At 43.2% G+C, this 12,699-nt stretch overlaps 1 protein-coding gene across 2 annotated transcripts in view; it reads left to right on the top strand.

The window, feature by feature from the left end:
• MMS22L (MMS22 like, DNA repair protein) overlaps nt 1-12,699 on the top strand; it is a 129,726-nt gene that overhangs the window by 29,298 nt on the left and 87,729 nt on the right. For both annotated transcript variants that reach the window (XM_068231208.1, XM_068231209.1), the window contains exons 8-13: nt 3,073-3,186; nt 3,473-3,649; nt 3,800-3,862; nt 6,601-6,720; nt 8,758-8,984; nt 11,643-12,152. In XM_068231208.1, coding sequence (XP_068087309.1) covers nt 3,073-3,186; nt 3,473-3,649; nt 3,800-3,862; nt 6,601-6,720; nt 8,758-8,984; nt 11,643-12,152 — 1,211 coding nt within the window. The remainder of the gene's footprint in view (nt 1-3,072; nt 3,187-3,472; nt 3,650-3,799; nt 3,863-6,600; nt 6,721-8,757; nt 8,985-11,642; nt 12,153-12,699) is intronic.

The following is a 12,699-nucleotide window of genomic DNA, read 5'->3' as shown; positions in this document are numbered from 1 at the left end:
GTGCCCCAGTATCGCTAGTATAGTGCCCCAATATCGCTAGTATAGTGCCCCCCCGCCTTCCCTCTCCCCCGCGGCCGCCGCTGCTGTTTTACCATAGCCGGCGCCGCTTCTTCTATTCCCCTCCTCTCCGGCTCCGTAGGACAGCAGCACTCTTCACGGCGGCTGCTGGGATCAGACAGGAAGCAGCGGAGAGCGCGGCTTCCTGTAGCGGCGGTTGCTATGGGAACCACTCACTGGCTCTACTGCAGCCGGCGTGAAGAGCACTGCTGTGAATTATGGAGTCGGACAGGAGGGGAATAGAAGAAGCGGCGCCGGGTAAGGTAATTGCAGCGGTAGCTGGCGCGCGCGTGTGGGGGGGGGGGGGAGTTGCGGGGGGCTCAGACCACCACCACCAGCACCAGACTCGCATACAAGCCGACCCCCCCACAACTTTTGACCCACTTTTTGGGGGTCAAAAATGTGGCTTGTATGCGAGTATATACGGTATATAAAATCGGTATATGTGTTATATTTGGTAGAGGGAATGTTCCATAAAAAATTAGTTATCCAGCCCCACTACCCTACTGAATCAAAAGACCATGGCAGTTTTAGTGTAAGAGGTGTGAACTTGGCAGTTTTAATGGTGGAGTGTGAACTTCCTCCACCTCACCACACTGCCAGCAGCCTTGAAAAACTGGTTGCCTACCCCAGATAATCTCATGCCCATGACACTGTATGGACAAGTGCCTGCATCGTCTCCCAGAGCTCTCTATAGGGTACATCATTAGTTGAGGATGCATCTATACCATGGGCATGTGATTACATTGACTTTGCAGCAGATGTCTCAGGGCTGCAAGCTTTGCAGGCCTGAGGGAGAGATAAGACAAGTTGGTAGCTCCCAGAGTGTGACTGCTATTGACCTTTTATATCTGGTAGGGCTATGGGTAAGTGAATCTGAGCTAAATTAACATAACAATTTGTACTGTTCTGGAAACACACGTAAAAGGGCCAGTAGGCGTGCTTTACTTCAGTAATATTTTGTTGAATCCGTAAAGTCTGACTCCCCCCCCCCCCCCCCCTTCTATTTTATATTCTTGCACTAGACTAGGCATGTAAAGGAAGCTATGAGCCTCAGGTAAAGTCAGTTAGTGGCCGCTAGCAGTGATTTCATGGAAGGGAGAAAAGTGGGCATTACAGCTTGGTCAAATTACCATAAATTACCATTACTTTTGAAAGTATACGGGTTTTGTTATCCATAACTGGATAAGCTTGTAGCTACAGTGGATTTAACTTTTCTGTATCTGTTGTCCAGTCATAAGTTACGTGTAGCAACTGGTGGATCATCTCATCATAACTTCTGTTAAATTGGCAGCAGGTCAATAACTTGATTGGGTATAAAAAGAGAATCACATAGTCTTTTAAATATAGAGATAAAGGGTTGTATACCAAACTGTGTAAAACATTTAAGTAAACCCAAGTGGGAAAAGGCGTTAAAACATTCTTACCTCAAGGATCTATAGGCTCTTCAGACCCCTACTGGCATCCTATTGCAGCTGTCCTGACCTCTATCTTGCTGCTGTATGCCCTGTTTAGATCTCCGGTGGGCTATCCAGGGAACATACTAACGGAATCGCCTGCGGTGTGTAGCAGCCCTTATACTTATCAGAAACCATTCTGAACACTTCTGTCAATATTAGGATTGTGAATGGAACCCTGAGGCATATACTACTAAATGTGATGGAGGGGGAGCTGTTAAAGCGGACCCAAACCAAACATTTTTTTTATTAAAAATATTTAGTTGCACCACTCTGACACATACAAAGATAAATAAACACTCCTTCAAACCTATGAGCATTTCAGTGCATGCTTTTCACCCTTCTCTTTTCATAGCTAGGATTATACTGGGGGCAGCCATTAGCAATTCCTCCTTTGCTAAACACCATCTACTCCACCAGTTTGCCGGAAAAATCCCGGCAATTTGAAAGGAAGGGAGGGGTTCCTCCAATAAATGTAAAATAATTTATATTTGTCATCATGCAGCTGAAAAAAGGCTGCTATTTATTATTATAATTTAGAAAATAGATTTTATTTCTGAAATCTTGTATTTTTAATTTGGGTCCACTTTAATTGTTACTTGGAATGTGTATATTTTTGAAACGTCTAGTCAAAGATAAACAGATGTTGAAAAAAAAAAAAAAATTAAATGTTGAGCAGCTCAGGCAGCAAAACAACTTCTTTAAAAAAAAAAATCTACTAAAGTAAACTTTTAAAGTGTAACCGAGGCAGCGCAGGGTGAGGCAGATAGGGCACAGAGGCATGTTCCCTGGTCAATGACATGCCCTGCTGTCACCCCCCCCCCCCCCCAAAACTGCTGACATGCAGCTTGTCGGCAATTTCGAGGGGAAGGGCAACCCTGCACAACGTCCTCTGGGGGTGTTTCTAACGCCCCTTCCCCAGCTGTCATTGGGCAGCTCTGACTTTCCTCCGGTTCCTTGCACTCTGCTCTGTGATATGAGGCACAGAGCTTGCAGTGTCGTGACCCCAGGGGTCACAGAAAGTAGCTGATATCTGCCCATAGGAGCTGCGGTAATTGAGGCTACCTGATCCAGCTTGCCGACCCCCCCCCCCCCCCCCCCCCACCCCGGATCAGGTAGCTTTTTTTTTTTTTTCTTTACAAAAATGCCCACCTCAGATTCCCTTTAACTTTTTTAAATAGTTCCGGTCATACAACAACTGAAACCATAAAGCAGGAAAAATAGGAGAGCAGTTATGCTGTCAATCCTCTTGAATTCATTGTTGCTTCTTAAATAGTAGAAAGCAGTGATAAGAGTAAACGAGTGGCATGGTGTATCCCTGCTTCTAGTGAACCTTTGTGACATGTCTGTTCTGTAATTGCTGTACAGCTTGGACTGATACTGTCAGACTCTTTACTTTTTTTTTAAATACGTTTGTTTATGCATGCTTCCATGTATTTCATGAGCAGACAGAATTATAATGAGCAGTACAAAAGAACGTAATTGTGTGTATGAAGTTTTAATATTTGTATAAGAGCAAGATTGAGTCTTGACTGATTTTTTTATTCTTTTTTACCAGGTACGCCCGTCTGAAGCATTTACTGGTCCGTTTTATCCCTGTTTGTGCATCAAAGAGTTATGGGTTTTAGTTATACAGCTTGTTGATCATCGGAGCAAAGGCTCTTCATCAGAGGTAAGGATTACCACTATTGGTCATGTGTATACAGAATTGTTCCCTACATGTCCTCTTAGAAGAGTAGTACGCATGACCCTGTATCCTTGGATCAAAATGTATATAGGGAAGGTCAAGCAGGGAATGTGTTGTGGACAGTTTCATTTACTGTGTAGCAATGGGAAGGGGGTAACCACTAGACAGCAGTTTGTAAAGGAAAATCTAGAATTCCAAATAGCTAGCTCTTTTCTACATATTGTAGTAAAATTATATTTTTCTATTGCCTTAATGCAGCTTTGTATTTTAGAGCTTCTGGAGTTTGCTGAACACGCTGTTGCGGAAACTTCTGCAAGGGCCTGGTGGCAGTGGAGCATACATTTGCACTGTTGTGAAATGTAAAGATACTTTGGGTCTTTGCTGGTGGATTGTTACACACCTTGCACTGTTGTATCAGTTGGATCGGAACGGTAATCCAGAGGATCATGTAAGTGTATTTAGCTTGAGTGGTGTTAGGATTGTTTAGGTTGTTTTTGTTCACAGAGCCAGTATGTTTAAAATTGAGGACATTTAAAAAATCCTAATCATGGAACTGTACTTTAGTTAATTTATTTTTAATTTCATTTTCAAATTACAGACTGAAATATCATCTAATTGGAAATTTGTAGAAGAGCTGTTAAAGAAATCGGTTGATATACAGGTAATAATTTTTGTCTGTACAGCTCTTGTGCTTTAATTCTAAATAGTTATGTCTAGTTTCCACATTTGCCATGAGCAGAAATGAATATATAAAACTTTGACTCTGAGGTATATTATGGTCACCACACAAACGAATTACACTAATAACTTCAAGTTCACTGAGCACCAGTGCACTTTTTATTTTTTTTACAATGACTCTCCCCTTAATGGAGGTTCTTAACCCAGTATGCTGCTGGGGGTCTGGAGGTTAGGGGGAGTACCACCACTTACCTATGGGAGGCTGCTCATGTAGCCCCCCCCCCATTTCTATGAAAGTCACCATCACTGTCCGCACTTCAACCACAAACCACCTGTGAGTGCGCTCCCGGGCACAACGCATGCTGGGAGATACATGGCAGGAGTTGTAGTATGTACTGCTCCTGGCATGCATTGCGTCGCATTCTTTGACGTGCGGCCAGCTGCAGCAGCTGGCGATGGCACCTTTCCGGGGGGGGGGGGGATCTACGCTGGCAGCCCCGTAGGTAAGCAATGGCAACCCCCTAACCCGTAGCACTCAATTGGCCTTCTGTGTTAGGAACCCTCCATACAGGAGAAAAAACTCAAGGGTGCTCAGTGCCTTTTAACAATACAGATATGAGCCATTTATGCAGATATAGAAAAACATTATACTGTACAGCGACAGTCTTTATTAATATACTGTAATGTTCATGGGGTGGGCAGAAGGGTTGCGTGAGCCTAAGCCCCCTCGCCCCTTCACTTAACCTGCCAATCCCCATATACTTCCCAAACAAGCAAAGGATCAAAACTGAATGTAATCAGTTAGTACAAGGCATACTTCATAATGTGATTCCCAGCCGTCCAATTTGGGCTGGGCACAACGACGGGTGAGTAGATACTGGAGATGATGCCAAACCGTATTCCAACAGCCAACCACCACCTCTGCACTTAGAGGAACTCCAGTGTAAATAATATAATAAAAAGAGTGCTGCATTTTTACAATAATTATGTATAAATGATGTAGTCAGTGTTTGCCCATTGTAAAAGCTTTCCTCTCCCTGATTTACATTCTGACGTTTGTCACATGGTGACATTTTTACTGCTGGCAGGTGATGTCAGTGGAAGTAGCTGCTGCTTGCTTTTTTGGCAGTTGGAAACAGCTGTAAACAGCCATTTCCCACAATGCAACGAGGTTCACACACAGGAAACTGCCAGGACCATGGTCCTCATAGTTTCCTGTGGGAGAAGTTTCACCACAATATCAGACATAATCGCAGTCTACCTCTATATTTTGTGCTGGCTAACAAACCTACCGTAGTTTTGAAACCAAGCATGGTAAAGGACAACTATCAAAGTATAGCCTTATCCCCACAATGCTATTAATAAATATTGTGTAATAAAATAATACAAATTCTCCCTGTACCTTAACAATGTCCTGTTGGCATTGGACTGCATAATAGACCAAATGCATAGGGTCTGCTGTTTTGTGTGTGGCATAATCACTGTTTTTCCCTTCTCAGAGTACAGCTGCGAGTCTGCGGTAGCAGGATTGTTTGAGTAGTGAGATACAAGCTCTTTCGCTCCCCTGCACATCGGTACGGAAGGCACATGTTAGTGCAGAAAGCCGTGTGACCCTGGTGACAAGATTATATTAGAAGTGAGAGACCAGCTATTTCTTTCCTTCTCTGCACCGTTGTATTCAGTGCATGCTCAAGCAAAAATGCTGGCGGACGTGGGAGGTTTTGTTGTAGTGAACAACCAAATAGCTGCTATTTTGCGCCAGCATGCACTGTGAATTCCTTTGTGCAGGGAAGGAGAGCGAGTGAGGTTCTTCGCTCTTCATGCAAAGTTGTTATGGAGGGGGGAACCAGTAATTGGATTGTCATCTCTCCATAGAACGACGTCCCCTGTGAAGATGTGCTATTTTGCAGTCCAGACTCTAACAAAGTGAAACGTTGTTCAGGTACAGGAAGAAAAAAAAAGACAATTATTTTATTTTTACTTCCACATCCTTTTAGAAAACAGTCACCCCTACTTAGTAATGGCATTATGGTAAAAAAAACTATACATTGATAGTTCTCCTTTAAGCACAAGACAGAGTCCCAAACTGAGCAAAACAAAGTTGGTTGCGGCCTTCGAAAAATACTACAGGTTTTTTTTGGGGATGAACGCATTTGTATAACCAAAATTGTGCTTGACAAGACAATACAGAACATTTATATCCCGTTTTTTTCCTGGCAGACTCAAAGCGCCAGAGCTGCAATCACTAGGGCGCGCTCTGTAGGCAGTGTTGGGGAATCTTGCCCAAGGTTTCCAAGGTGATTAACATGCTTGGTTTCAAAACTACGGTAGGTTTCTTAGCCAGCTGGCTTACTGAACAGGAAGAGCCGAGATGCAATCCCTGCTTTTCAGTGTCGGAGACAAAGCGCTTAACCAGTACACTATCCAGCCACTGTTGCCAACACACAGCTAGTATACGTTGAAAAAAGTGAATTCCAAAACTATGTAAGCATTGTAGTCTAGTGTGGGAGGAAACTAGAGTGCCAGGAGGAAGCCCACGCAGACACTGCAAGAACATACTAACTCTGTGCAGCTAGTGCCCTGGCTGGGATTCGAACCGGAGACGCAGCGCTGCCCACATCACTACCCCACCGTGCTTCATTTATATTAATATACCGTACATTGACTGTTAAACTGCAGAAAGATGATTGACTACATGTACTGTTTTGTGTTTTTCTTAAGAGTGGAGTCCTAGAAGACCAGCTGCGGATGCATCTTCAAAGCTGCTTATCATTATGTGACATTTGGGAGCCAAACATAGCTGTAGCAACCACTCTGTGGGAGTATTACAGCAAAAATTTGGTAAGTAATACTTTTTAAATATAGTATATTGAGTAAGAATAAGAGTTTTGGGATATAAAGTGAGATGGATTATACACCTTGCTTTTAAATTAAAACCTCTTGTGGGCATCTTTGGTCAGTACCTGGTGTAATTGTAATTCTACATATAATAAAAATTAAATCCTTTGAAATTGAGATATGTAGTGGTCTATTTCCCTATTCTCAGTTTGTACGCAGTTTTTTATTCATAGGAGTCCGAGCTTGATCCCTGAGGCAACAGTTTGGTACTGAATGCTGCTCAGGTGTATTGCTAGGCTACAGCCTAGCATTGCTTTTTGTTACTATGGGGGGTGCATTAAGGGGTGTGTGGGGTGGATTTAACTTGCAGCGCACACATCTGCTGCTGATATATATAGTTTCTCTATTAAATATATTTTTCACCAGTTGGGGCTGGTTTGTGTATTGTGGTTCTATATTCCCCACACTATTATGGGGAGCACATACACATGTTCAATGTTGAATTTTTGCAAGTGGTGGCTGCCGCATAAGGGCCTGTACACACTGCTGCGCTTTTAAAAGCGCTTGCAATTTTTAAATCGCAAGCCTTCATGAGAATAGAAAAAGCGCATCGCACCAATGTGTACAGGTCTTCACGATTTTCATTATTTTTTAAAAGACCTTGCGTTTAAAAAGCGCATGCGATTTGAAAAACGCAGCGCAAGCGCAGCAGTGTGTACAGGCCCTAAATTGTACTTTATTTGCACGTTTGCATGCTTTTTGCCGTATCCATAATTATGACTGCTGCATATACTTGCACATGCATTTTTTTGCAAGTAGTGGCTGACGCATAAATTTGCACTTTATTTGCATTTTTTGCACCTTAACATATCTTTAGGTAGATTGTCCAACTTCATTTATACGTAGAGATTGATCATATAATATTGGATTTGGATCATTACAAGTGTGGCACACAAGTTACAAGTGGTGCCCTCCAATTGCTACTCACAGCTGTTTTAAATGTTTTTTTAGAATTTTATACTCTTTTGGGGTATGTCCCTCCAATAAAATGTACACACATTTTTTACATAAATGCCTTATTGTATTTATATTATTTATTTGGGTGACTTGGTCCATTTTTTGGATAGATCTTTCTTCTTTTTTGATAATTGCATTAAGCAATGTGCTCATCTGAGAGGATCTGGCACTCCTGATCCTTGGCAAGGCATCGTGCACCTGTAAACACACTAGGGGCTTGATTCACAAAAGAGTGCGAACTGTTAGCATGGGTGGTTTCACGCAAATTTTCGGGTTTGAGCGTGTTCGCGAATTTCTGTGCGCAATTAACCGTTTTCACGCAAATTTTCGTGCAAAATCGTTATTGAGAAAATTCACACTCTTTTGTGAATCAAGGACTAGAGCTGAAAGTTCTCCAACCAGCTCTTTTATTGCTGAGTTTAAAACTGTGTGTATGAATCAAAGTGATGAGAAGCAACCGAGACACTACACCTTTCCAGTAAAAGCAACCTTTATTCTTCAGCTGGTTGCAGACAGTGTGCCATAGCAGTGGGGGTGTTCGAGCTTGACAGCCATTTCTCTGTACTCTGCTACTTCAGAGTTTCATCTTCCTGGCAGCATCTAGTGCCAGGCTTTTCTCTCCATAGTGTGCATAAATTGGCTGTTTTAATTGGGTTAATCATTTTTTTTGTCTTAGTAATTGGTGGTGGTCATTACTTAGTGCTCCTGGCCAGGCAGTGCAGCTCTGACTATGTCTAGCTACTAGGATATGAGTTATTATTGCTGCCTCTGTAGAAAGGTGAACCTGCTCTTCCCAGAGTAACTAAGTGTGTGCTGCTAGGTTTGTTGACCTTTCTGTCTCCTAAACTAATGTGAAGTACAGCCAAGAGCTTTAGTCTATAAGAACCTTGCGGATGCGCTACACTGCTTACAACCACTGAAGAACAAAATACCGTTTCTACTTTTTTAAAATATAAAAATGGGAAAACCGTTTTCTTATTCTTCTTTCTGAAATTTTAACATCGTTAATTTCCTCTATTGTAGAACAGTCTTTTTAATATATCGTGGCTGGGATTAAAATCTCTGGCAAGTGTCAGTAAAAGCCCCTTTTCCATGCTGGAAGTGGTGAAAAGCTGCTGTGCTGATGAGCATAGTCCTGACCTGTACAAGTCTGATAACAGCTACCTCATTTTCCTGCGGATCATAGCACGCCTGATGAAAAAAGCCAATCCCAGCAGCGGGATACAGCCGTGGAAACAAATTAAAGGAAGGTCTGTACGTTTTAATCCTTTCCTAAGTACCCAGTTTACTACCACAGTCTGTGTGTCTGCCTTGTTCTGTTTGCCAGATCACTGGATTGCTTCTTATTTATCTTTTATAGCATAACGCATCTTACAGACACTCACTGTTGTAGGTTAATTTCTTTTTGTTTAAATCATTTAGAATAAACCGCTATGGTTGTTTTTTTTTCCAGCTCTTCTTCATTTTTAAAATCTCCTGTGTGAAATAGTATTGTAGCTTTTTAGCTTCTCAAGTGGAAAGAACATGTGCTTCAAAATACTGTACAACTGATTATACAACTTTGTGCACACACATCTTTCTTCCCAAAAGTATGAAACTTGTCTCTTAACCACTTCAGGACCTCTGGCTTACACCCAACTAGTGACCAGCCCATTTTTTTTACAATACAGGGCTGTGCAGCTTGGTCAGCGTGCTGCACAGCCCTACAACTCAGCACACAAATGAATATTGCCTCCTTTTAGTGTCCTTAATAGGACACTCTGCTGGAGGTCTCTGATCACTGCTGTGATCTTTTCTTTTTGTTTGTTATTGACAGAAGTGAAACTTTTTGCTCCCTCCTTCCTCCCTCCCTCCCCCCTGTGCCATCCTAAATCGCCATAGGATGGTGCCTATGAGAGGCAGGGGCACTACCCCTGCCTCTCATAGGCATCAGCCTATGAGAGGCCACACAGAACGAGCCATTCTGAGAGACAGCCCAGTGTCACTCGTACAGCGCTGCAGGAGATAGCAGCGCTGTACAAATGTAAACAAAGGGGAATTCTTTCCCCTTTTGGCTCTGAACAGTCCACTCTGTGAACCGGCAGGGAACAATCGCGCATGCCCTGCTGAACTGCAGCTCCAGGACTTGACGCCAATCGGCGTTAGACAGTCCTAGGGCGATGGGTAGTTAAAGAGAAACTGAAGCGGAAAAAATTATGATATGATTTGTATGTGTACTACAGTTAAGAAATAATACCTTAGGAGCAGAGACATAAGTCTAATATTTCCAGTAGAGGAAGAGTCCTCCAATCAGCGGGGAGGGAAGGGACGCAGGCGGGGAACGGCGACATAGAGGAGACGGGGAGCGGCGAGACTGACACTGCAAAATGTAAACAGCCAGCTGCGACACGCTGTGTGTCGCTAGCGTGGCGTTTGATTTATGGGGGCCAGCAGAGCGCAGGGGGGGCCTGGGGGGAGAAGTATAGCAACAGAGGCTGGGCATTATATGCAGACCCAGCCTCTGTGTGCTGATAGCATTCTTAGAATCCACCCCGGGTTCTCTTTAACCTCCTTGGCGGTTATCCCGAGCTAGGGTCGGGGCAGAAAACCGCAGCTAAGAGTGGTAATCCCGACCTCTGCTCAGGGTAGCCGCCGGAGGCTGAATGCAGAGCAATGCGCGCAGCAGGAGCGTTTCCACATACCTCCCGGGGATCCCGACATTGGCCGGCATTCTTCTTCCTCTCCTCCGGGGCTCTGCTTCCTGCTGGTGAGATCACCGGCTGTTGTCATGCAGCGCCACTCGGAGGATGGAGGCCTAACTGCAGCGCTGGAGCCAGGGAGGTGAGTGATTGCTGGACTGCTGCAGCTCTCCCTGGCAGCATGATTTTTTCCAGGTTTTAGGGTCTGAAAGGGTGCAAAAATATTGCACCACTTTTAGACCCTAAAATCTGGAAAGAATCATAGCGCCAAGGGGGTTAAGTCATAGTATTCTTTGTACTTTTATAAGCTGACTATAGCTTTTGTTTTGTAAAGCTACGTTCCCAGTGGTGTGGTGCGTCATAACGGCCACTTTGTAATGCCGCAATGTTCTTGCCGCACTGCAATGCACTACCTATGTGACATTCACAGTGCGGTGGGTAAGTTGTGTATAATATTGGTGTGCGGCTTGGTAACCCATTGCATGCAGTGCATTACCCTAAAACGTGCATTAATAGTGTAACATTGAAGCCTACTTTTTATAGACTGTGTGTGACACAATGTGCAGGTAACATGCAGCGCTGCTTTCCTGATCCATTGCAATCCTGCTGTGGCAGAGAACGTAACATAATTGGAGCTGTAAATGTAGCCTCAGAATCCATTTTTAATATTTGAATGATTTGGATAATAATTTTCACTCCACTTGAACGGTGTATGTTTTGGAATTCCCAAATGAAGACCCGTACACATGCTAGATAAAAGTCAGCTGACCTGGTTGATAATGGCCGCATCTATGGATAATCTGGCATGTGTACAGCAGCCCCTGACCACTGTCCAGCCAGCAATCCGTGGCAGCTGATGCCTTAGTTTATGCTGGTTGCCACACTTGCAATGTGACGTCACGTCTGTGACTCTCTGACCCCCCCCCCCCCCCCCCACTTAGCTTTCCACAAAGCAATGCACCTGGGTGCACACATTTAATAAAGATCTTTCCAAACTGAGGAACCAGTTTTTTGTTTTTTTAATCCATTCTGAAGTGAATAAGGGCTAGTGCAACACTCGCCTGTTGTTCCATCTTCATGCATTGTTCCATAAGAACGCTTTCTTTCACAAACATTTTTTACAGTTACTTTTATGCTTATTTGCATCAAAATTTCATATACATTCTATAAGATCTTGGTGTGTTTTAGACCTACACAATCCAATAATACTAATGAAGTGTTGCTTAACAGGATCTACTCCAAATTCCACCAGAAGAAGATGCAGGAGCTCTCAGAGGTTGGCTTGCAAAACTTTTTCACCTTGTTTCTTTTACTGGCAACCCTGGCAGAGACTGAAGACGTTACTAGCAGAGTCTTGGATCTCTTGAACTTTTTAAAACCCAGCATGCTTAGTTCTTCCCAGAAAACCCTGGTATGGAGGGGACATTTTGCTTTTATTCTTGTTTATGTGGAAAAAAAATTAGACATAAGTGTCCTAGCTGAAAAACTCTCCAGCAGTTTCCGTGAAACTGCAAAGGAATTCTTGGTGTCCAAGGGTGACTATGGCCAGAAGCACACACATTGGTCCCTGCTCTCTACTTATGTAGATGGGGTTCAGGAAGTCTTTGAAACAAGCAGCTTATTGCAGCTTTCCGAAGAAAAACTATTGAATGACGGCTTCAGTATGTTACTGCCAGCTTGTCGCGAGGCTGAGCTAAGTGCAGTTCTACACTTTCTGCAGGTAGCGATTGCTAGACTCAGGTAGGTACATCTTTCCTTTTATGACTATTTTTTGTTATTGTGTGCTTTTAGAAGTCCAGCTTTTTACTTTACTGCAGAAACAAACCTATGCTTAATCTACATCTTGACATATGCATGTTTCCACTGTTATTTCTATCCCATTGCTGGTCTCTGCTTCCTGTTTACATTGCATGTCTAAGGGATGCTATGTTACTAATGATATCAAACTATGTATAGAACAAAGAGGAATTATATTGTTTGTTTTTAGCCAGCTGTGCAGTCTCTCCAGCTTGTTATTAAAACATTTAACAGTTACAAAAAAAGGTGCTTCTGGTCACTTGTTTGTATAAAGGAGTCATCTGTCTCACTTGGAGAGGTTTAAACTACTTACCCTATATATCACCTTGGATAAGTCAACCCATTGACACCCAAATTTTGGCTGTAAACGGGGAAGAGGTTGGCTCCTTCGCCAGTTATATACCAACAGTGGGGGCCCTCTATGTAGAGCTGGTTTTGGAGCATGCTGCAGAATGCATATCTACTTGTTCCAGTTTGCATCCAAGCTTCT

Source organism: Hyperolius riggenbachi, chromosome 4, assembly GCF_040937935.1.
Source record: "Hyperolius riggenbachi isolate aHypRig1 chromosome 4, aHypRig1.pri, whole genome shotgun sequence".
Taxonomy (NCBI): Eukaryota; Metazoa; Chordata; class Amphibia; order Anura; family Hyperoliidae; genus Hyperolius; species Hyperolius riggenbachi.
Note: the sequence above shows the minus strand (reverse complement) of the source record. Positions and strands in the feature narration are given on the sequence as shown.